Source organism: Falco cherrug, chromosome 4 (assembly GCF_023634085.1).
Source record: "Falco cherrug isolate bFalChe1 chromosome 4, bFalChe1.pri, whole genome shotgun sequence".
Classification (NCBI taxonomy): domain Eukaryota; kingdom Metazoa; phylum Chordata; class Aves; order Falconiformes; family Falconidae; genus Falco; species Falco cherrug.
The window spans coordinates 59,967,488-59,990,364 of record NC_073700.1 but is presented as its reverse complement, the minus strand read 5'-3'; the positions used below and the strand labels follow the sequence as shown (position 1 = coordinate 59,990,364).

Genomic DNA, 22,877 nt, shown 5'->3' with positions numbered 1-22,877 from the left:
AGGCTGAGTAATTTTGCCCCAAATTGAATTCATTTTAACAGCACAGAGGAAGGGGAAATATTATCCTGCTCTTTGCTCAGCATATTTAGATATAATGACATAATATGAACGCATTCCAAAAATTGCCTGTCTTCAGGTAGTGCATTTTGGAGTGATTTCAAAATTCCCTTAGGTTATATCAGCAAAACGTTTTCCCATGCCTCAAAAATCACTAAGCTCTCAGTGACCAATTGTCTGTGTCACTTACCTTGTTTACATGGTGGGTTATTTTCTAGCCTATGGTCTGTGCCTTATTTTTTCAGGCTGCCCTTATGGTACTCCGTGATGATTTTGATTTTCAAGCCTCCATGCATAAATTATGATTTATTTTCCTTTCCGAAAGGAAGGCTGAGTGAAGTAATAGAGTGTAGGGTTTTTGGTTTGTTTTTTATTATGAATATTTCAAGAGTGTGGTTTTTTTCTTATGAAGAAAACTCTGCATTTCCAGAAAATTTAATTTTTTGTTCTATATATAAAAATATACACAAAGAAGAGCCGAGATGATGATGATGATGGTGATGGTGATGATAATAATAATAATAACAACAACAACAATAACAACAACAACCCAGTACCTTTTGTTCGAACCTTAAGAGATGCTAAGTTCTCGTAACTCCAGCGTTGGAGTGAGAGGTACGTCATACTCCTCAAAAGTGGCCACCTTTGGTCATTAATGTTATTTTACATATAGCTGGGTACACTGCGCACTACAGTATCGTCAATGTGCTGTTACTCCATGCCCAGAGAGAAGCCATGTGCAGAAAACAGGGTTATATGAATAAAATAAGCATCAACTTCAAAACTGTCTGATTTTGAGCATTAGTGAGGCATATTACTCTTCAAAACTTGCTTAGCTGTTTTTACAATAGCAAGAGCCAAAAGATGAGGGCATAATTGAACTATTGCCCAAAGGCAATTACTGATTGAAATTGATTCATTCTACAAACAAATTTGACCAATAGGTTATTTGTCACGTTACGGCAGTTTTGGGCGATACTGCTGCAGTTGTGAAGGAGACATAACCATCTAGCATGAATAGTTAATACAGTTTGTTGCCCTGTAGAGTTGCTTGTTGAGTTACCCAAAGAAATCTCACCGGGGAGCTGAGCAGGGCACGCTACTTTGATGCTATAAAACCATTGTGTTACCTCTCCGCTTTTATGTATGAATCTGAGGAATTGTTAACAGCACCAAAAGCAGTTTGCTCTGAGCAACACAAATGTAATGGACTTAACATCAAAGTGATGCAAAATCCACTGAAAACAACAGAAAGGGCCTGGCTGAATCCAGAGGACTTTAAATCAAGGCCTACCAGGGTCAAGTCTGCTGTCCTAATGGGTTTTCTAAGGGGATCCTGTGGGAAATTGGAAGAAGGATTCCAGTTTCTTGAATCCAGGGATTAATGAGGCTTCAAGCTACTGCTTTTGTAAAACCATTGGTTTGGCTTCAGCTTCTTTCCCCTTCCAGCCCATGACACAACAGCACAGGAGCTCTGAGCTTCATGGTGGCACAAAGGACCCTTTGCACCCAAGAACCCTCCCTCCCTCTCCACCCCCCAACCACCCCCATCCCCCCCTTAGAAAGATGCTCCGGAAAGCCATTCAAGGTAAGAATGATTGATACTGCTACTGCGTGTCCAGGAAGAAGCTCCACTAAAGAGTTCCTTACACGATCACCTGTCAGAGGATGGCGGGGTTTAGATGCAAATCTTTCTGCAGTTATCCAGTGCTTCCTTGCTTGGAGGTTAAGCTGCTGAATTGGGCATTTTGTGACATTATTTCTGAAACCAGTCTGGAAACTGAACACAATATGGAGTGCCGCAGCCCGCTCCTCGTTCTGGCTTCACACTGATTTCACAACCATAATCGGTGACTCAGCTTCAATGGGTTTCTACACAAAATTCAAGGCTTCAATTTTGGCGTAGAAAGTCCCACGTGGCTTGAGATAGTGACTTCCTGAGCTGTCACACAATCCAGTTGGAGATGTGATCAATGAAAGATGTCCTTCTGAGGTTTTCTGATTTTTATATAAGCAACTTCATTACTTGACTGTGCGGAGGACTGGGCCCTTCTCCATTCACCAGGACGTATTAGCTGATGGAGCATCCCACACACGATTTCCTGAGCTTTCATATCTGTGTCTTTCCTTGGAAAGGACAGGGTTTTGTTAAGCTTTCAGGAACACTTCAGAGCCCTTTTTTCTGCTATCAAGGTGTTTTAGAGAGAAAGGACATAAATGAGCAATGTGATAGATATGGGGAGCTCTTATTTTGGTTGGGCAACAGATGAGGCATATGGGTAATTTATTGCACTATAATTGCGTTATGTGATATCGATGCTGCAGTATTAATGACTGCAAAGTGCCCAGATTGATTCAGATGGCCATTTACTGTCATTATTACAAATCTAAATAAATAAATAAGAGCAACTGAATTGATGTATCTAAGAAGTGTTTCAAAGTCACCCGGTGACATATATGTAGGCGCTTGTGAACAGAGAGTGACTCAAACAGTATCAGCAACATTTTTTATTGGGGTCAGAAAGAAATAGAACAATTAAGTCATTTTCAGTCATATACAATATATTAGGAACTGTTTTAACAAGCACATTGCTGAACTGACTGGCATGAACAAAGCATTTTAAAAGCCAGGGTGTAAATATGCCAGGAAAAAAGAAAGAAAACATGTAAACTATGCTCAAAATAGTCTGCAAATGTAAGGAAACAAGAAAAACTAAAGACAATCATGCACATACCTCTCCTGCTACCATGGCCCAGTGAATACAGTGGTTACCATGGCTGGATCTGGCTATGAGGTGGACTTTAGAGGGCAAGCTTTGTTTCTGATCTCTGCCCAAACAGAGAGCCTTGATCCAGTCTGTTGGTTTGTGTACTTTGGGCAAGCCAACCTCACATTGCAAGAGCCAGCAAGTTAAGTTTGAATTTATCTCATGCCTTCAGGTTTCTCTTAGCATCCCCTGTCTGGCCATCATATCATACAGACCGAGAGAAGTATTATCACTCAATATTCCAAAATATGACTCTTCACTTTTTCCCTAAAATGCAACAAAAGTGCAAGTCAGACAGCTAGCATTACTTGCGCTTCACAATGTTATTTATGTATCTCACTCTTTTTTTTTTTCTTGAACAGAAAATAGTACCTTAAAACATAGTTATTGCTAAAAGGCAGTGCTTCCATTAACCATTTGTGGAGTATATTAATATATATCAAACATAGGCTCTTTTTTATGTTAAACACTTGTATTAACTTGAGTAATCATTGGTACTGAAAGCAATGAGAGCAAGTCTGTTAAAATAGGTAGCTTCTTCATACTCAGAGGTACATTTGAGAATAAGTGGGACCCCAAGACAGCCAAGTAAGAATCTGCTAATATTGATCTGCGTGGGAAAAAAAATCTATTTTGGCTCTTCATACACCCACAACCTCTAACGATCATTGACTCAGTCGCCCAGATAAATTCTTTAGATAAACAACCAAAACCCAAATTAACATACTAACCATTAATAATCCAGTTAACAATTTTTATAACAACAACGAGAAAAAGAAAAAGATATTATTTCTTTTGATGGTTTATTCTTAGTGATGTTTATGTGATGCAAACATTGGATCTAAGTCGCCTGCCAACGACCAGGAAAGCAAGTCAACATTACAACCAGGACTAAACACTGGATATTCTCATACTCATGGCTGGTGCTTAAGCAGCTGCAATTCAAGATCTCTTTATTTTATGGGTCATCAGAAACCTAAGAAATATGTGCCATGGTTACTTCTCACCTCCAGGCACTCGGGTAAGCTCACAGACACACACAGAGACACACACAGCACAATTCAGCGTACAGAGGGACAAGAAAATAACTTTCAGATACTTGGTTATACAATTGCCTGTTATTAAAAAAAATCACAAATTTTCCAAACTTGCCCATTTGGTATGTTGCTTATGGGTTTTTTTAAGCTTAACATTCACTTTCAAACTTCCACTCCTGGGGACTGCAGAAAGCTGTGTAAGCTGTGAGGAAGATGCTCGGAGGTTACTCCCGACGTGGAGCTCCCCTAGCGGCTGCTTCCTCCCGCCTTCCCGCGGGGAAAGAGCCACCTCGGCGGGCACTTGCTCCACTCGTGGCCAGGAGGAGGTGGCTGAAAAGGGATGCAGATCACAATCCAGGAAGGGGGAAAAAAATTATAATCTTTCCTACCTTGGGCTTTTGGTATGGGCAAATGCTGCATTGTTCAAGGAGAAGTGAAAGGACTTAAAAGTGAAATCAAAGGGTTTCTCTATAGATTTATTATCAGATACTATATATTGCCCTGCTGAGCATATAGGGAAACCCGTGGGAAACACTGCTTTAAAGTTTGGGTTAAGAGCAAATATATACACAAAACATAGATAACAATGGCTTATGAATTATGCTGCCTACGTATATTTTTGCATATACGATGGAAGGCTCTATTGACCATATTCAAGCCAATGATTAGCATTAATCCACAAGCAGATGGATATGAAAACTGCAAAATCAATGCATGTAGGCACAGTTATTCTGGAAAGCAACCATTTTCTGCCTCTTCATATGCACAGATATTTTTTTCCCGTAGCAGAAATGCTTGTAAGACCACTGCCAGACTAAGGGCATATCGAAGCAGATACCAGGCTTCAGCTGCCTGACTCCCTGAATTTTTCTGTCAAACTAAAATGGGTGGAAAAGCTTAATTTTTCTTGTTGGTGCCAGGGTTTGGGGGTTTTTTTGGAAGGACATTCCAAGGAACAAGGCTTGTCCTGCTCATCACTGTAAAGGTGTAGTTGCCAGCTAGCCAGTAATTCTGAACTGAAATTTCTAAGTTCATTTTTAAGATAGGTATTGCAATACCACCAAGATAGACAACAAGGGCTGTGTAAGGATTCCTTTAAATAAAATAGTTTAACATTGCCATGAAGGAGGGTGGCGTATATAAAAGAAATAAACAAAGCTTCAGACAAAACGCCTGCCTGAGTCTCCTTCCATTTACACCAGTTTTACTCTAGCTTAACCTCTGTTTTCACTGAAGTTATTCATGATCTACTTCTCTGTCAGTGATCGCTGTGGTCCCAGATTTCTTGGGAAACACCACAGGTGCAAAGAGGCTACAAGAATGAAGCTTTAACACTCTGAAAATGGATAATTTATTACAAAATCATATATTAAGCATGAGTACAAATGGGGGCTGTTAAGGGGGACAAGTAATTAGGATGCAGTTAAAAGTTACACAAACATTTACTTCTCCGGTTTTCTGAGAGAAACATCCTGTATTTGGGGATTCATCAACCAAAATATATCAGCACAAGAAAACTCGGGGAACTTAACATGGCCAACGAGCAACCTCACCTGTTCAATCTGAACCCTTCCCTGGCTTTATGCAGAACAAACAGATGGCAGCAAGTCCAGATTTTAAAGAAAAAAAATGAAGACAAATAATAACTGAGATTCTTAAACAGCTTGTCCTGGGCCCGGGTGCACCCACTGCTGCTCCTCCTCAGCCTGGCCCCGTGGGCATGCCCCAGGCCAGTGTGGCCCCATGGCCTCATGCCTGGCCCTGCAAGGTGACGGAAGCCTTGGAGCTGCCCCCAGGTTTGACAGAGCCACTGGAAGAGCCCCTACACCAGCGAGGAAAGCCGGGCCGTGGGGCTGTGGTGGGTGCTTGCACAAGAACAAGAAAAAAAGGACTCTGTGGGTTCGGTAGTAGATGATTCTGAGATTGTGGTGCTTGTTGCACCCAGGAGGCCCAGGGGTCCAGATGACCCAAGAAGGTCTCCACCACCCCACCAGAGCTTTGGGGCCCAACAGGGAGCCTGATGGCAGCTCCAAGAGGGACCTGGCTGTGCAGACAGGGGTGGTGGAACAAGTGAGCCTGCACTCAGGGGCCTTCCCCAGCACCCTCACCCTGGGTAGCCTTGATGGGATCCTGGGGGTCACTCCTCAGGGGGGGGCAGCAGGAGTTTGGTTTGTGATGGCATAGGCAGAGGGGTGCAAAGCATCTTGTTTCCCCCACAGAAGACTGGGACAGCCCCAGCCTCCCTCCCCAGGGAGCAAAACAATGGCCTGCAAGTTTGGGGGACAATAGGACGCAACATTGATGTTTATAATCCACAGCCAAGGGATTCATCCCTCTAAAGAAGGCATCGGTGCCCGGCCAGGAGCTGTAGGCGTTGCTTGATTTGGGGGTTTTGCTGTTGTTCGAAGGGGAGAGCAGGCAGGGCCGGCGGTGTGTCGGGCACTGATGCTGCAGCAGCGCTGGGCTAGGGCTGCGGGTGCACACGGCCGGCGGGGACAGGGATAGGGACAGGGATAGGGACAGGGACAGGGACAGGGCACCCGTCGGAGGGAAAAGGAAAAGTGCTGCGGTGCCTTTTCCTTCTGGTGGGGGATTGCGGGCCGGGGGGGCGGGGAGGTGAGGCGCGGGGGGGGGGGGGGGGTGGGGTCGTATTTTTTCCCAGACGCTGTGGTATTTAAAGAGGAAAGGGAAAAAAAAAAAAAAAAAAGAAAAGAAAAAAGAAAAAAGCTTAACGTGGGTAGGAGAGGCAGGGCGCATCCCGGAGGCCCGGGGAGCGGCGGGGCGGGAGGGAGCGGCGGCCCGGCCCCCCCCCCGGCTGCTCCCGGCTCCCCCCGGCTCCCCCCTTTTCCCCCCGGCTCCCCCCTCTCCCCCCGGCTCCCCCCGCTGCTCCCGGCTCCCCCCGCCCGGCTCCCGGCGGGGCCGCGGCCAGCCCCAGCCTGCGCTGAAACTGAGCAGACCCTCCCCGCACCCCCCAGCTCTGCTTTCTTTCACATCTAATTTGATAGGAGGGTGATTTCAAGCTTCCCACAGTTACAACTTTTCTTGATTTCTCCCTTTGCCCCCTCCCTCCCCGAGCATTTATTACTTGCATTTAATTAATTCCTTCTTTGCGTTTCCTTTCCTGTTAATCTTTGGGTGACTGCTTTGTACATATGGCAATCTGATAATGAGGGAGTTTATCCTTATTCTCCATACTTCTTCATGGCGATGTCCACCCGTCTAGTGCCTGGGATATCGATCATCTTTCCTTGGGGAGGGGGACAAGGTAAGAGGGGTGATAAAAGATTTGCAGTATCCCACACCATTAAGAATAGCTTTTATTCCTTGGCACTGTTTAATCAACTGTTATATCAAGTCATGCTGTTTAAGCAACCACATCAAAAGAACATACCCTCTTTTGTATAAATTATATATTCCTTGTATCTGTCTTCTCACATGCACGCAGACGGGGAGATAAAACTTAAGTTTGTTTTTTAATAGCATGAAGCAGGTATTTAGCTGTTATACAACTTGTTTCTGCAACTAAGTTGGTTGATAAAAACCTAGAAGCCAAGTTGCTGACTTTCTAACTTTTTATCCATTCTCAAGTCAAAACTCCTAAATGTAAAGCTAGGAAAGAGAAATCAATGATTCACCGAAACTCTACGAAGAAACAGAAATAGCAGAAGAAAAGTATAGGTTAAAAAAGAGGGAAGAGCACCAGTTAGAGTCGGCGTGGGAGCTTCTGATCCCTGTTTTCAGCTATTTTCTAAAGTCTACCTAAAAAGGCTACTTTGTCCCTTGAAAAGTCCTGTCCTGCTTGTTACAGTTTACGGATATACAACTGTTTTACCACTTAAGAACTAATTTTAAAGTCCATTTTCACATGGTTTAAGTTGATTACGACTCAGCTCGATGTCACAGACCGGAAAACTCCCATATAATTGCTCGCCCCAAAGAGCGTTTATATATATATATATATATATATATGTATATAAACACCCCAAAAAAACCCAAGAACCAAAACCAACAACCTTAAATAAAGTTGATTTTTTCCTGTTTTTCTGAGAGAGTGGACTTTGAATTGCTTCAGCATATAGTCCTGACATTTTTAAGAACTCCTAAAAAACTCCTCAAAGTTTCTAGATCCTGGGACAAACTGTATTCCCTCAGGAGCAAAAGTAACCGGGCTGTTCAGAGGCAGAGAAGTGTTTGTTCATAGGGGATTCTGCTTTTCTGTCTAACCTGCTCTATCAGCCCCATCTCTGCAATTTTGCTCGTCTCTCAACACCTTTGTCTGATTAGTAGCTTTTGGAGATCGGGATAAAGACATCACTTGCCACGCTGCATGAGATAACAATTAATTTAACATTAAACTTATCCTCTTTCCATTCACTTTGCTTGGATCGATCTCTGTTAATTGTGTTTGCGGATGCTTTCAACACTATGCTTTTCTTAAAAACTTAATGACACCCCGCAAGGAGGTGTAAGAGTCTAAAACGCTCCTCTTCGGCCAAGGCAACAAAGAATACAGCCCCAGCGTGCTCAGGGGACCACCTATTTTTAAACAGTTGACTTTTCATGCACTTCTGAAGATATCACGTTATTTTCAGCTGGGTGATAGTCCTGGGTTTATTAAAAAAAAAAAAAAAAAGTGCCATTGCAATTGTGTGGTACACAAGTCGTACACGCTAATTTCATATACCTGCCGCCTCGCATCAGAGTGACTTGTTTCTGCTTTCAAAGTAGTCATTTATCAGCTAAAAGGGGAGCGTGTTTAAAAATGTATGTCTTCAGGAGGGAGAGCAATCCCCCTTTTCAGGGGGCAGAAACCTATTACAAAACCACTTAGGTGGGTGCGCTCCTAAATGGCATTATTCGCCCCCCACCCCCCATCCCCTCCCGGGCGTTAATATTTCCCCACTACATTTCTATTTGCACGGCTCCCCGATAATTCGGCATTTTATTTAACCGCAACTGCCCTTAGAAACTTGACTTGCACCGAGGCAGCCTGCTGATCTTATTTATTTTTTTTCCCTCTTTCACAGAGGCATCTGTTCCTCTTGCTGACAAATGTACCATTCTGCCAAGAAAGTTTTTGAAAAAAAAAAATAAAAAAAAAAAAAATCAGCGTGTAATTGATGTTATCCCAAGAAAGCGTGATCTCCACCCCTCTCAGCTCCAAGCCCTTCAGGTAAAAGGAGAAAAAAAAATCTTTCAAGAATTTGTTGCCTTTTTGAGGGTTAAAACATCAGAAGACAAGCTTGTCTCGCCTTGGCCAATCAGCTTGCGGCCCTGGCAGCTATAATATAGAACTAAAGGCAGACTCCTCTCACAAGCGTCTTGCTTTGCTACCATTAAAATCAGACCCTTTTTTTGTCTCTCGATTGCTGTCTCCCGACCAAACTCCGATGTGTTCCGTTATCAGCGACCTAAAGCCTGCCATTCCAGCACCTGTCTTGCTAGGGATCGGTGGATAGTATACGATTCAGAAAGCAGACAAGGACATAGGAGGAGAGAGAGCTCTAGAGACAGCCAGGGATAGGCACAGAGAGCTTTGAAGTAATTGGATTCAATGGACGAAATGCTGCTGTTGACAAGAATTCTTTTGGTGGGCTTCATCTGCGCTCTTTTAGTCTCCTCTGGGCTGACTTGTGGACCAGGCAGGGGCATTGGAAAAAGGAGACACCCCAAAAAGCTGACCCCTTTAGCCTATAAGCAGTTTATTCCCAATGTGGCAGAGAAGACCCTAGGGGCCAGTGGAAGATATGAAGGGAAGATCACAAGAAACTCCGAGAGATTTAAAGAACTAACCCCAAATTACAACCCTGACATTATTTTTAAGGATGAAGAGAACACGGGAGCTGACAGACTGATGACTCAGGTAGAGCCACAGAGATACCTGTATTTGTGTTTGTTAACCTCTCTGAGCAATCCTAAAGGACGCATCTGTCTTAGTATTTTTGAAAGCCCCCCCCCCCCCCTTTCCCTCTCCCCCTCCTCCCCCCGCCCCTCCAAACTCGGCTAGTTTCCCCCATTGAATGTAAATACCATCTATCCAGACAAGTTAGCAGGGGCTGGAGCTGGAACTATCTAGATATTTGGTGGGGGAATCTGTGTGATACTTACAGTCATTACCGTGCCATGGCGTTCCCTTAACTTGCTTAGAGATTGCTGTTTGCATTTGTCCCCAAGGATGCACTTTGATCAAACGAATTGCATACAGCTCAGAGGACCCCAAGTGTATAGTGACCGCCAGGCCACTCACTCATTATTACAAACGTAGTCCTCGGTTGCTACGCCTGGTGACTCGGGTTTTTATATATATTTTATTTTATTTCTTTTTTTTTTTTTTTGCTTCATTTCATTTTAGCCTTCATTATTATTATTATTATTATTATTATTTATCCCTAGCGAGCATATTCTAAATTTAGTAGGCATGCAGTCGTGCACTCACAAAAGGCAGCTGAAGCCTGATCGACCATTCCTCTCCTGATTCCGTATTATATAGCTCGTATTGCAATACCATCATTTGCAATTGTGCCCATCAGAGCGTAAATATATTGATATTTCTTTAAGGATGCTCGCCGCCAGTGCTCTGGTACTTCCATAGGGGAGGGACTTGCAACTTATCGGCATTGCATCACCTTCTGTTTTAGAAAATCTGATGGCACAAGGTTTACAACTGGGTAAATATTGGATCTCGGGTGGAATCAGATTGCGGAACCATTTTATGCAGAGAAAGAGAGAGAGAGAGAGAGAGAGAGAGAGAGAGAACCTCTCCGAGAGTCACCTCATAATTATTATTCATGCTCAACAGAGAGCTCGGTGAAGTCAATTGCTCTGCCAATCCCGGAGTTTCTGAAACTACATGCAATCTAGACACTGGAAATGGGTTTCCTCCAAATATAGGTCAACAGCTCTTTTTTAATATTAATACATTTAAGCCCCACCTTCAGTGCTAGAACAGGACTCGCCTGGAAGGACTAGGCGGGGAGTGGACGCGGGGAAGGGGGGTGGGGGGTGGAATTTCCCAAACTCTCCCCGTTCCTCGGCCTGATTTTCCGCACGTTTGCCGGGTCTCCCGGGGCGAGGGACCGGCGGCCGCCACCATCTCCTCCCGACCACCTTAAATCGCACCGTACCTCGGAGCGCGGCGGCGCGCGCTGCCCGGCTCCGCCGCGCGCTGCCCGCCGCTGCCCCGCACAGGGGTGCGGAGCGGTGCCGGGCCCCTCTGCGCACCCGCGGCCCTCCGCCCTCGCTGCCGCCGGTGCGGGGCTGCGGCGAGCCAGCCGCATCTCTCGCATTTTCAGCTCCACTTACTCCCCTCGCGTATCGATCGCGGCGGCTCGGGTTTCGCCCTTCCCTCCGCAGCCCGGCGGCGGCGGCGGCTCCGCGGGAGACGGGCTCCCGCCGGGGCTCGGCGCATCGCTCCCTGCGCGGCTGCGCCGGTGCGTGTGCGCGGCGGAGCGGGGCGAGGGGGGGAGCTGGGAGACGGCCGGGAGAGGTGGGCTGCGGTCGGGGCTGGCGTGCGGGCTGACCCCGGCCCCGCGGCTCTCCCGGGGCACGGCGCGCCGGCTACGCGGCTGGCCGCTCCCGCTGCATTAACTGGCAGCGTCTGAACTCCTGACCTTCTGTCAACTTCCCTCAGACGAACGAAACGAAAGCAAATACTTTTTTCCGTCCGTCGTCCCCCCCCTTCAGTGCTTATTCCCGTGCCGTGGACACAAAGGGGGGAGGTGGGCTGAGGGCGGCGGGGACCCGGAGGCCGCAACGCCGGGGACCCGGCGACGAAGAGGGGACCGAGGTGGGGGACCGAGCCGGGCGCCGGCAGCCCTGGGCGAGGCGGGGGGGTGGGGGGGGTGGAGGGGCCGCTCTTGCCCACCCGCCCCCGGGCACGGCCGGGGCCGCAGCACCCGGAGGTGCCGTCCTGCCGCCGGCCTCTCCGCCCCGCTTCTCCCTCCTTCCCTCTCCCCCTCGGCCGGCACCCGCCCGGTAAATCCCAGCCTGTAACCGCCTGCTTCGCGAGCCTTTCAACCATGGAGAGATCTTTCCTGAACAGAATCGCTCAACTTGCAGGCTAGTTGCCGAATGCATTAGCCGCTAGTTAATATTAACTCCGGGGTGGGGGGTGGGGGGGGTGGAGGGGAACGCAAACAGTGGTAGGTAAGTCAGGTTCTCAACTTTGCAGGTGACAACAGCAGTTTGCTGAAGGCTCCCCCCTTTCTTCCCCCCCTCCTCCCCACCGCAGCCATTGGCTGGATTCGGGGCAGAGATAAGGAGGCCAGGTCAGTATGATAAAGCTGGAATTTGTATGAAATAAATTAGCGATCTCGCGTAATGCAGGCACACAACCGGTGCGTGATGTGAGGAATTTAGAGATCAACTTGGCATTTAGGAAGCCCACCAGGTTGTTTACACTGACAGGTACCTGTTAAGTGTTTCCTTCAAGCAATTCATTTGTGAAGAGATTAGGAGCTGGCAGGAGAGGGCTTGTTGAACAACTTTGCCTCCACACAAAGCGTTAGTGGAGGCAGCCCTGCTGAGTTTCACGGTGGCTGAACAGAATTGGGCTTGATTTGTGGCACACGACCCAATGAATTAATAAATAGTCTGGGCTTCACGGCTTTTGACTCTGACAATCCAGCTCAGGCAGTATAAAAGGGAGGAAAGTCCTTCAGGAGGTCGTTTCTTCTTCTTTATTTCGCCTGAAGCCGGGAGCTGAGGCTGGCAGGGCCAGAGCAGCGAGAGCACCTCGGCGCTGCCCGCACCCTGCCCGCCCCTCCACGATGCGCTGGATGCGCGGGAGGCAGCGGGCGGGCAGAGCATCGCCGTGTCGCCCAGGGCTCTCCCCTTATCAGTAGCTGAGACGTTTGATCCTTCGCTCCCTTCCCCCTGTCAGTCCGTGGAGGAGCGTATCCATCCTCTCAGGTGTGCGAGGGAGAGGGAAGCAAAACAAAACAAAACAAAACAAATCAAACTCAACTTCCTTGTGCTGCTGCGCTTTGCTGCCGGGAAGGGTGCCGAAACCCAGACAGCCGGCTCTTTCTATAAAACTACAGGCCAGAGAGTCCAAAGTGAGCTCCCGATTGCCTCTTATATCTCTCGGAGACCTGTGTATTGCTGGAATTGCTTTTTATGGCTTTTGATAGACACACGGAAACTTTCTTGTTGTGCAACCTCGTCACGTCCCGAAAAGTAGCGTCGTCGGGGTAATGGGGGGGCTTAGCCTTTCGGGGAGCTGTGAAGGGGGCTTTTGAGGTCTGTTACTGGGCGTGCTGGGAGCACGCTGGGGACAATGGTCCTGCTGAAGGCCAAGCATCCCAGTCAGGCCAGCAAAAGTGAGGGAAGAGCAGTTTACCGCATCCTGCCGTGGCTTTAACCCGCATCGATGTTTGCACCAAGCGAGCCACATCGTGTATATCCACGAGTTATTTTCCACTCCAAAAAATGTGGGTGTGGGGGGGAAGTTGGCGACGTGTGTTTTTCTAACTCTGTACCTTTAGTCAAGCGCTTTTCAATGCTGTCGGTGCTGATTTCCTATTTCTGGGGGGCTGCGAGTCCTCTTCCCCTACCTCCGGCGTGTCTATTCCCTCCTCCCCCTTGGCTAAAATAGGAATCATCTCTCCCCCGAAACTTTCAGGGTTTCACGCCGAGCTCACGTCCTCCTCGCTGCAGCCCCCCTTCCCCTCCATCCCCCTCCCCTCCCCACCCCCCACCCCACCCCCACCCCTCCGCTCGGGCCGGTGCTGCAGGGCCCGCTCCGGTCCCGGGCAAGGCCGGTGGCTCCGGGGGGGTGATGGCCAACCCCGTAGTGCTTCTGCACGGAGTTGCAAACGTTTCACTCCACACAAAGGGTCTCCTAGCTTGCATAGCATCCCTGCTTCGCTTAACTTCGCTCCTTGGCCCTCCCTTGCTTTTCATCTTCCCACTAAGAGCTATATTATTGTATGGATTTGCTCGGCTTTGTAGGCGAGCGCCGATGTATGTTTGAAGCGGAGTGAATGCTCCCAGCCCATGCTGCTTTGAGGGCTCTAATGAGTGATGGGCGAAGGGAGAGAAAAAAAACCCCACCCCTCCCTCCAGCACATAAAGGCTGTTAACATGTATTGAGACCCCTTTCAACACAGAATTAAGCTGAAAAGACCCGGAGAGACATTCCGGGGGGGAATCCGTGACTCCGAGATACATGGCGAGTGTTTGTTCTCGGCAGAAACTTTGCTCTCGGGAAGGGGACAGGGCACTTAGCGGCAGGAATTTGCTCCGTGCAGGTGGCTTTGAACCGACGCCCTCACAGCCAAGCGCCGGGGGTGCGGCGGGGGGGTCCCCCTGTCCCTGCAGCAGGTGTCGGGGGAGGGGGCGGCTCCGTCCCGGTGGGTCTTCGTAGTGCTTCACCCCTTCTTCCTCCCGTGGCCCCAGGTTTCACTCCCCTCCTCCTCCTCACCTGCCTCCCCGTCCCTCCCTGGCAGCGGGGGCGAAGACGCTCGGCCCATCCCGCGGCGCCTTTGGGGGGGAGGGGGGGCGGGATGCGGCCCATTTGCAGGGGAGGGAGGGCAGGATGAGGCCCTGGGGGGGTGGGGGGTGGGAATGTAGGTGGTGAAGGGGGGGTTGCCCCTGGCTGCAGCACCCCCCGCAATGCGCCCTTCCCCGTGTGCCCGTGTCCCCGCAGCGCTGCAAGGACAAGCTGAACGCCCTGGCGATCTCGGTGATGAACCAGTGGCCCGGGGTGAAACTGCGCGTGACCGAGGGCTGGGACGAGGATGGCCACCACTCCGAGGAGTCCCTGCACTACGAGGGCCGCGCCGTGGACATCACCACTTCGGACCGGGACCGCAGCAAGTACGGCATGCTGGCCCGCCTGGCCGTCGAGGCTGGGTTCGACTGGGTCTACTATGAGTCCAAGGCGCACATCCACTGCTCCGTCAAAGCAGGTAAGGCAGGCAGCCTGCCCAGGGACACGCCAGGGGGGACACCCCCGAGCCACGGCTCAGCCCCCCAGAGCCTCGTCCGGCCTGCCCGATGCCGCCCGGGCTCCCTCCTCCCCGTCCCCGCAGGGTCCCCATCAGCCCTGCCCGCCCCGTCTGGGCTCCTCCGAGGGTGCGGTGATCCCAGCGGCGCAGGGGCGGGGGAAAGGAAGGAGGGCGAGGGGGGCAAAAAGGGTGAGGAGGGGTTGCGGGGGGAAGCCCAGCCAGCTGCAGCACTTTGTGACAGCATTTTAATATGGGTGATCCTTGCCCAGCCTGTCCAGGAGCGCTGCGCCGCAGCCACACACCCTCGTCCTCCCCTCGTGGGACCCGATGCTTTCCCCATCCCAAAAGCACGCTCAACACAAGCACTGGGGGCCGGCCCCAGCCGCCCCGCTGGCTGCACGCCTTACTCGCGATCGCTAATCTCCGAGTGGGAGCCAGCCAGGAAAATAAATACGGAACGTGGTCCCCTGCCTTCTTCAGCGGTAGCCGCTCGGAAATTCCCAGATAGGGATACACATACATAATAATTTTTTCCCCTCCCCTCCCCTGTGCTTACAACGCCACACGCTGTCTCAACCCGGGAACAGCTCGCAAGAAATCCCCGACTCGCCGAGTGCATTTTCTTGACACTTGACACTTTTTGGGGGGAGCAAAACGGTTGGCAAGTGCCACCCCCCCCCACCACCCCGCCTCCTTCCACCCGGCTGCACGGCAGCTCCAGCGCTTTTGAATAGCATCCTCTAGCCCAGCAGCCCACTGGAAGTGTCAAGAAACACTTGGTTGCAAAAAAAAAATAGTGGGCTTTCTTTAAATATAGCCGTATGCTTCAAAACCAGCAGCCCCATGGCAGGGAAGTCAACCTGGCCTCGCCATGCAAGAGGGGTTCACCCCCCCCAGCTCCAGCCTGAAGCTGCCCAGGGGCTGAACCAGGATAGCATCTCTCCCGGCCCATGTGGGCTTTGTCCTGAGAGCCTGCTACCGCTTTTGTTCAGCAAGCCAGCTCTTTCTAGCCAAAAGGAGGCCCTGCAAAGCTGCCAGCCGTGCGGTGATATGAAACATCCCTTTCAATAGCGAAGATGGGCTTTACAGCGCGAGGTGTCTGATTGCGGCATGTGATGACCTTCGCCCAAGCGCACCCCCTAATCCACCCCCACGGGTATTTCATAGGAGAGGAGTAACCCCAAGCTGCTCATTGAGATTCGGCACACACAGACTGGGGGGCAATATTTAGAGGGTGTCAGGCAGGGTCGTGTGACTGTACCACGCGAGCTGCAAGGGAGCAGGCTTGAATTCCACCCGCTCAGCCTGATTTCAAACTATCCAAACTTCATTTCATGACAGTGCATCTTATGAGAAGATTAAACCCCATAATACCAGGCAGGAAGATTCTTTATCTACATCTCTGTTTGCAAAAAGTATGATCCCAGAGACTGGAATGCAAAGAAGAGTTCCAAGGCCTGAATTATTGTCACCAGGACAGAGGAGGGAGAGGCAGGGGTGGTAAAAGGGACATTGATAATGCGCTGCAGCAAGTATTTAGAGCAAGCTTCTACATTTAAAATTCAAATACAGATCTTGAGTGCCTTGGAAAAGTGGCTCTGCTGTGCAAATATTGCTTGGAAGGTCCTGGGTTTTTTGGAGAGTATGTGTGTGAATTGGCACATAGGGTTTCTGCACCTGAACAAATAGGGAGGGGGAGAAAAGGGGGGGAAGAAGCTGGGAAAAAAATGGAAGTGTCCTCTCTTCCAAGAGTGTCTGCATTTATTACATGAATCAGAATGACAATGCTGATCCTTTATTGGATTTTAATTAGAGAACCCAAACAAGCACTGCTCAAAGAAGCAGATTTTCACACCTCTGCCAATTCACTGGTATGTTTGTAGAGCTGCTACACTACTAGATCTATTCATCAAGCCCTGAATATGCAAACAAAGCTCTAGCCAGACCTTTACCACCAGCTTGTAGGAAGGTGTAGTTTGCTAGCGGAGGGCTCCACATAAAGCACATAGCTTGTTTGTTGCCATGTCCTCCCTGAAGAGGCCTTGGAGATCTTGCTGCTTCATTTCTGAAGGAGAAGTGATAAAGTCATTAGCAAATCAATAACGGTCTAATTTTCGCCCTTCCTGTCCTTCCTGGGAAAGTCATTAGGAGACACTCCAAGGATTTATTTAAATCGTAAGAGCTTCAGTACCAGCCACAGAGGCAAAATATAAAATCTGACTGCCTTTAGGAGATAAATCACCGGGACTCTCAACTGGTGTAGGGAGTAACTGGGAGAAACCAGGGGAAGGCAAGGGACAGCTGAGGAATGTCAACAGCTGTAGCAAAGACACTTGCTACTGTGACGTACCGTGGGCTACTACCCAATATATAGAAACCCAGAGATTTTAGGAACACCGCAGAGTCCCTCAGTTAAGTCAGAGACCAGCCTAGAAGAGGGCAGAGGTCCTCTCCCACCACCCTGCGTGTGGCTAGAGCCTCCAGAAAGGGATTTCAAGAGAGATTTAAAGTCCCATCGCTTTTTCTGCCTCCTTTAAACCTACAATTTTTCTTCTTGGTAGCATTGGAAAGCAGCAGCGGTTGGCAACAGCATTTAGTATCTAAACTCTGAGTAACTCCAAGAGCTGGAGAAGGTGAAGGAGAGATATGCTTGGGTCTGGCACAGGCGTGGGGCTGCCTGGGGACCACATGCCCTGGGACTGGGAACAGGATCCTCCTTCCAGTGGGGTGGGAGAACTGAAGGAGACGTTTTTTGTTTGCAAAGAGAAGTGAACTGGAGTGGTGGGGATATCAGACAGGGGTATTATGAGGGGTGGCGTGTGCCCCAGCAGGTGCTGTGCCAAGCAGGAGGGCAGAGAAGGGTGGGGACAGCACGGGGTGATGGAGGGGGCTCGGGAAATCTGGGCTTTTGCTTTCCAATGGCATGATGGGCAAATTCATGTGCTCCTTGGGGCAAAGCCTCCTCCTGCTCTGTGCTGTTTGCTGCCCTAGATGGGCTCCTTGAGTAAAAGCTGAGTGGGGACCACTTGCCTAGAAGAGAAACCTTATGCCAGCAAGACCGCTTTGAAAGCCTGTGAGTTATTTGGCATGAACTGCCAGTGCAGGGCAAACGGTAGCCAAGTAGGAAGCTCTTCCAGAAGAGATTCCTTCTGGTACAGCTTTCTCAGTGGAAATATTTTGGCCCGTTTCCTTGATAAGACAATCTACCCTTGTAACTCCTAACCCAGAGGGAGATGCACTGGCTCAAATCTGTTGGGAAGAGGACTCTCACTTGACCTGCTGAGTGCAAACAGGGAGTGTTTGTAGATGAGGATGGAAGAATTTTGGAGAGGAGCGAGGCTGCATCCTGCACCTGTGCCTCTGAAGGGAGTCGGGAGTAGCTGGGGAAGTGGCATGTCCCCTTGTGCCGCCATGTCCCAGCCTGGTGGGTGCCCCCTCTAACCCTGCTGTGCCTCTCTCCTTGCACAGAAAACTCGGTGGCGGCCAAATCGGGGGGCTGCTTCCCTGGCTCGGCCACGGTGCACCTGGAGCAAGGCGGCACCAAGCTGGTGAAGGACCTGAGCCCCGGGGACCGGGTGCTGGTGGCCGACGCAGAGGGCCGACTGCTCTACAGCGACTTCCTCGCTTTCCTCGACCGGGAGGATGGCTCCCACAAGCTCTTCTATGTCATCGAGACACGGCAGCCCCGAGCCCGGCTGCTGCTGACAGCTGCCCACCTCCTCTTCGTGGCCCCACAACACAACCAGTCGCAGGCGGGGACCCCCAGCAGCCGGGCGCTCTTCGCCAGCCGCGTACGGCCGGGCCAGCGGGTCTACGTGTTGGGCGAGGGCGGGCAGCAGCTCCTGCCAGCAGCCGTGCACAGCGTCTCACTGCGGGAGGAGGCTTCAGGGGCGTACGCCCCGCTCACTGCCCAGGGCACCATCCTCATCAACCGGGTGCTGGCCTCTTGCTACGCCGTCATCGAGGAGCACAGCTGGGCGCACTGGGCGTTCGCTCCCTTCCGCCTGCTCCAGGGGATGCTGGCCACCCTCTGCCCCTCTGGCGGGGGGGCCCCCATGGCTTCCCCCACCACCCCTGGCATCCACTGGTACTCTCGCCTCCTCTACCGCATTGGCAGCTGGGTGCTGGATAGTGACTCTCTGCACCCACTGGGCATGGTGGTGCCGTCCAGCTGAGAGCATCCTGCGCCACCCCAGCCCCCTGCCAGCCTCCAAGGGAGAGACAGAGACACAGAGAGAGAGAGAGAGAGAGAGGAGAGAGAGAGAGAGAGAGAGGAGAAAAAAAGGAAAAAAAAAAGGAAAAGAAAAACCTAAAAGAAAAAAAAGGAAAAAAATACATATTTTTAAAAGAGAGCACGGATTAAGACTTAAAAATAATAATAATAAAATAATAATAATTAAGTAGGACAGTCCAAAGTAGACTTTAAGGGAAACAAAGACCCCGGGAAGTTCTGTTCTGTTTAGTTTATAAATATATATATATTTTTATTTGTTCTTTTGTTTTGTTTTGTTTGTTGGTTTTTTTTTTCCTCCTCTCCTGGATATTTATTTCTTTGGTATTTTGAATAGATGTTTTAAATGATATGAACCGGACCTTCAAGAGCCTTAAATAGTTTCTTTGATAATTTATTATCATGTGAACTGTACTCACAGGGGAAAAAAATTATTTCGTGAGGCCAAGCAAAACTGCGCAGAGTCTATTTTTCTACATGTCATGAGTGTCCTGACTTTCAGACAGCAAAATTCTGTACTTTCCCATCTCTCCATTACATTGCTCCTTCATTTCTGCAAGTCTAAAAACCAAGCAAACAAACAAACACACACAAAAAAGACAAACTTCATGGGGGTCCGTAAATTATATTTTTATACACAGAATTGTAAATTAGATTTTTTTGAGAGATCAATACTTAACTGAATCACATTTCGTTTTTTGAAATAGTGTAAAATATGAGAATATATTATTTTAATTTAAATAGTTTCAAATGTAACGTCATTTCCTGTATTGTTTTCCATGTTTGCTTTGTAAAAACACCATTTGGCCACGTTCATGGAAGTCAAGACTGTTACACAAACTTTATTTGCAAAAACCATAAGAAACTTTGTTATTTTTAACTTCAAAAAAAAGTTTATTAGAAAATAATATTTTTTAAAAAGCGCACATGGCGGCAATTCTGTGATGATGGAGACAGTAGTTTGTACAGAGGGGAGAAAAGGATGTTTTGCATTAATAAATTGAGAAATAACTGCTGTAAATTTACTAAAATGTATTTTTGAATATTTTGTAATAGTTTTAATAGTTTTATAGAAATAAAATGTGCCATGCACAGTCTGGTTAGTATATAATAACTAAGAGTTCCTGGTGCATCCCATTTTTTTTTTCCTTTTTGCTTATTGGTTTAGGAAACATGATGCCTAAAGGAGTGCCCGTTATTTTATTTAGATGTGTTGCTTATGACTTTTAATTTTGGTACGTTAATTAAGGAAACGAATCCATCACATCCGCGCTTAACCTGGAATCTCTTGTACTAACAGTAGAACCTCACTTATTCGCACGAGCGACCGGGATACGTGGTTTCCCTTCACCGGAGCCCTGGCTCCCCGTCCATGCTCAGGCAATGCTCCCCTCTTCCAGTTCCAGCCCTGGTTCCGTGTCCACCTCCTGGTCTGGTCTGGAGACCACACAGAGCTCTCAAAATTGATTTCTAAGGACATTAAATCAAGTTTGGCCTTTGAAGCACATTGATCTGAAGGCAGGCGGCTGCCTTCACCTTGCGGTGGCACCAGGGTCTTAATCAGCTTTCGTTTGAGTGCCTGGAAGATGGAAATCTGGGGGAAGGACACTGCTTTGGTGAATTACCAGGGATTCATGCGGCTGATGCTGGAAGAAGGAGATGGCCACCAGATTTCACTGGTCACCTTGCCTGAGTAACTTGGTGGCTTGGGGTCACCAAGGAAAGAACAAAACACTCTTGGCAAAACAAAAAAATAAAAGAGGGGTAAAAATTTGTTCATTTATTCTGAGAGATGTTCCTTAGTTGTAACGCATCAGAGTCCATCCTGAGCCATCGATGAGTGAACATATTGGAGATGTGTTTTAGGAGCTGAGTGGTGGGGCCAGTGCTGCATCCCCTGCCTGGTCCCAGCCCAAGCCCCGCTGAGAGGCTCGTCCTCAGCAGGTGCTGATGAGTGAGGTTCTGCTGCGCCGTGTGCTCCTCCCCAGAGGGTTTCCAGGGTCCCTTTAAAAATTTTGCAAAACATTATGTGTGCGTGTGTGTGCACGTCTGCGACAGGACCGTGCCGGAAGGGAGCTTTCCTTGAATGTCTTCTCACCTTTTCTTCGGTTTCCATTACTCGCCAGTCAAGGACGTTCATCCATCGGGCAGCCTTTTGCTCCAGAGATGCAGCCACGTCCTCCACCGCTGGGATGGATGGTAGCTTCAGGTGGCCTCCAGGGACGTCCCTGCTTGGGGCCACCTCCAGAGAGCACAGACCATGCTCTTCCACACTGAAAGCCTGGGAGCTTCCAGAGCAGTGCCGGGAGCTGGTGGCCAAGCTCTGGGCACGATCACTCCCATGTCATGCCCTAACAGATGGATGTGGTCTCTCCTTCCCGGCAGCTTCTAGTCCAGGGCCACTTCCACCCTCTGAAGCTTGGACATGGCTGGTGTGGTGAGACTTCAGTGCGACCGCCGGCATGCTACAGTGCCTGTGTGGACTGCTGGGATAGGAACCAAGCCACCCTAATGCCCACGCAATGCTGGGCATCGTGGGGGACTGTGGAATGCCCCGGTGGGGGCCGGGGACCTGCTGCCCGCCCTGGCTCAGACTCTGCCGCCTCTGTGTCTTTGGGGTCTGCTGGTGCATCAGGGGCTGCAAATGCAGCTGGTTTGGGGCATGTAAAAATGTGATCGTGGAACAAATGAGTCTGTGCTGTAAGAGTCTGGCCTTCGCACAGCGGTGTCGGGGCATCTGAGCTCTCTTACCCCCATCTCTGAACAGTGGCTGGCATTTTGTAAAGCCTTTATGCTCAAAAAATGACCCTGTTGGAGCCTACCTTCTCCAGAGGTCAGATGGTGGAGGTGTTCAGGGATGTCAGTGATCAAACTTAAAGCCGTTGGCTTGGGGGCTTCAGTCTGAATTGTAACTACGATGAAAAAGACCCGCTAGACCAGAGCCCACGCTTGTGTCAGGGGAGGGCACATGCCCTGTGGGGACCATTTCAGACACTGCTGAGTTTAAACTTCACCGAAAGGCTGAGATGAGCTCAGAGCTTTGTGGTGTGAGAGAAGCTAAGATGCTGTCTTATACTAGGATCAACCTGTTTCACCAAGCAAAGAAATGCTGTGCCGTGTTCTCCATCGCACATATTTTGAGTGACTATATGCCTCCCCCTTACCGTATATTTATTACATCTCTTCCTTCAGCGCCTCACGTCCAGATCACCCCTCCGTGGTATGCATTAGAAGTGCTTAATTAGATGGACCGATCCAACCTATAGCGACAGCTCTCGTATGAAGGATGTACTGTCATAACATTGTGCAAAATGTCTAGGAGATGTCACTGTCCATTTTCAGGGTCCGAGTATGGCAATAGTTTGTATAAAATGTACACATAGTGGTGGCTACAGAATAGTTTATGACTAAATACATATCTATTACTGTTAAAATAATGTATAAGAATGTACTTGAAGTTATTATCCTTGTGCTCTGTTGTCTGAATAATTAAAGAAATTACAGAGACTTGCTGAAATGTCTGTTATATGATGGCATTCGTATCACACACTCCCAGCTCTGCATTTTTTTCCCCTGGTGACATTGAAACGGGGTGTGGGGAGCCCAGTGCTTGGTCCTGTGGGATTTGGCAAGGGACCCTTCAAACATGGCAGGAACTGTGCCCGTGCCACTTCATGTGATGGTGGCAACCTCTCTCTTCTCCCACCTAAAGCCACGTAGACAGTCTATCATTTACCTGCGAAATACCGCAGGGCTCTGCAAAGCCAACTCATTTGGCAGGGTTTTGTGGGGAGACAGAGATACCCTGAAGGTCAGCCCATCAGCAGCTGCCTGT

At 49.2% G+C, this 22,877-nt stretch overlaps 1 protein-coding gene across 1 annotated transcript; it reads left to right on the top strand.

Annotated features, from left to right (window-relative positions):
- The first annotated feature begins 8,764 nt into the window (after positions 1–8,764).
- On the top strand, positions 8,765–22,434 carry SHH (sonic hedgehog signaling molecule). Its single transcript, XM_055709928.1, has 3 exons — positions 8,765–9,725; positions 14,511–14,772; positions 18,280–22,434. The coding sequence occupies exons 1-3, from the start codon at positions 9,417–9,419 to the stop codon at positions 18,984–18,986; spliced, it is 1,278 nt and encodes a 425-aa protein (XP_055565903.1). The 5' UTR covers positions 8,765–9,416; the 3' UTR covers positions 18,987–22,434.
- The last annotated feature ends 443 nt before the right edge of the window (positions 22,435–22,877 follow it).

Excerpts from the sequence above, each read along its gene's own strand:
- SHH (XM_055709928.1), top strand. The coding sequence starts at position 9,417 with ATGGACGAAATGCTGCTGTTGACAAGAATTCTTTTGGTGGGCTTCATC. Across the intron at positions 9,726-14,510 it reads CTGACAGACTGATGACTCAG|CGCTGCAAGGACAAGCTGAA; the intron begins GTAGAGCCACAG and ends GTGTCCCCGCAG. Across the intron at positions 14,773-18,279 it reads CCACTGCTCCGTCAAAGCAG|AAAACTCGGTGGCGGCCAAA; the intron begins GTAAGGCAGGCA and ends CTCCTTGCACAG.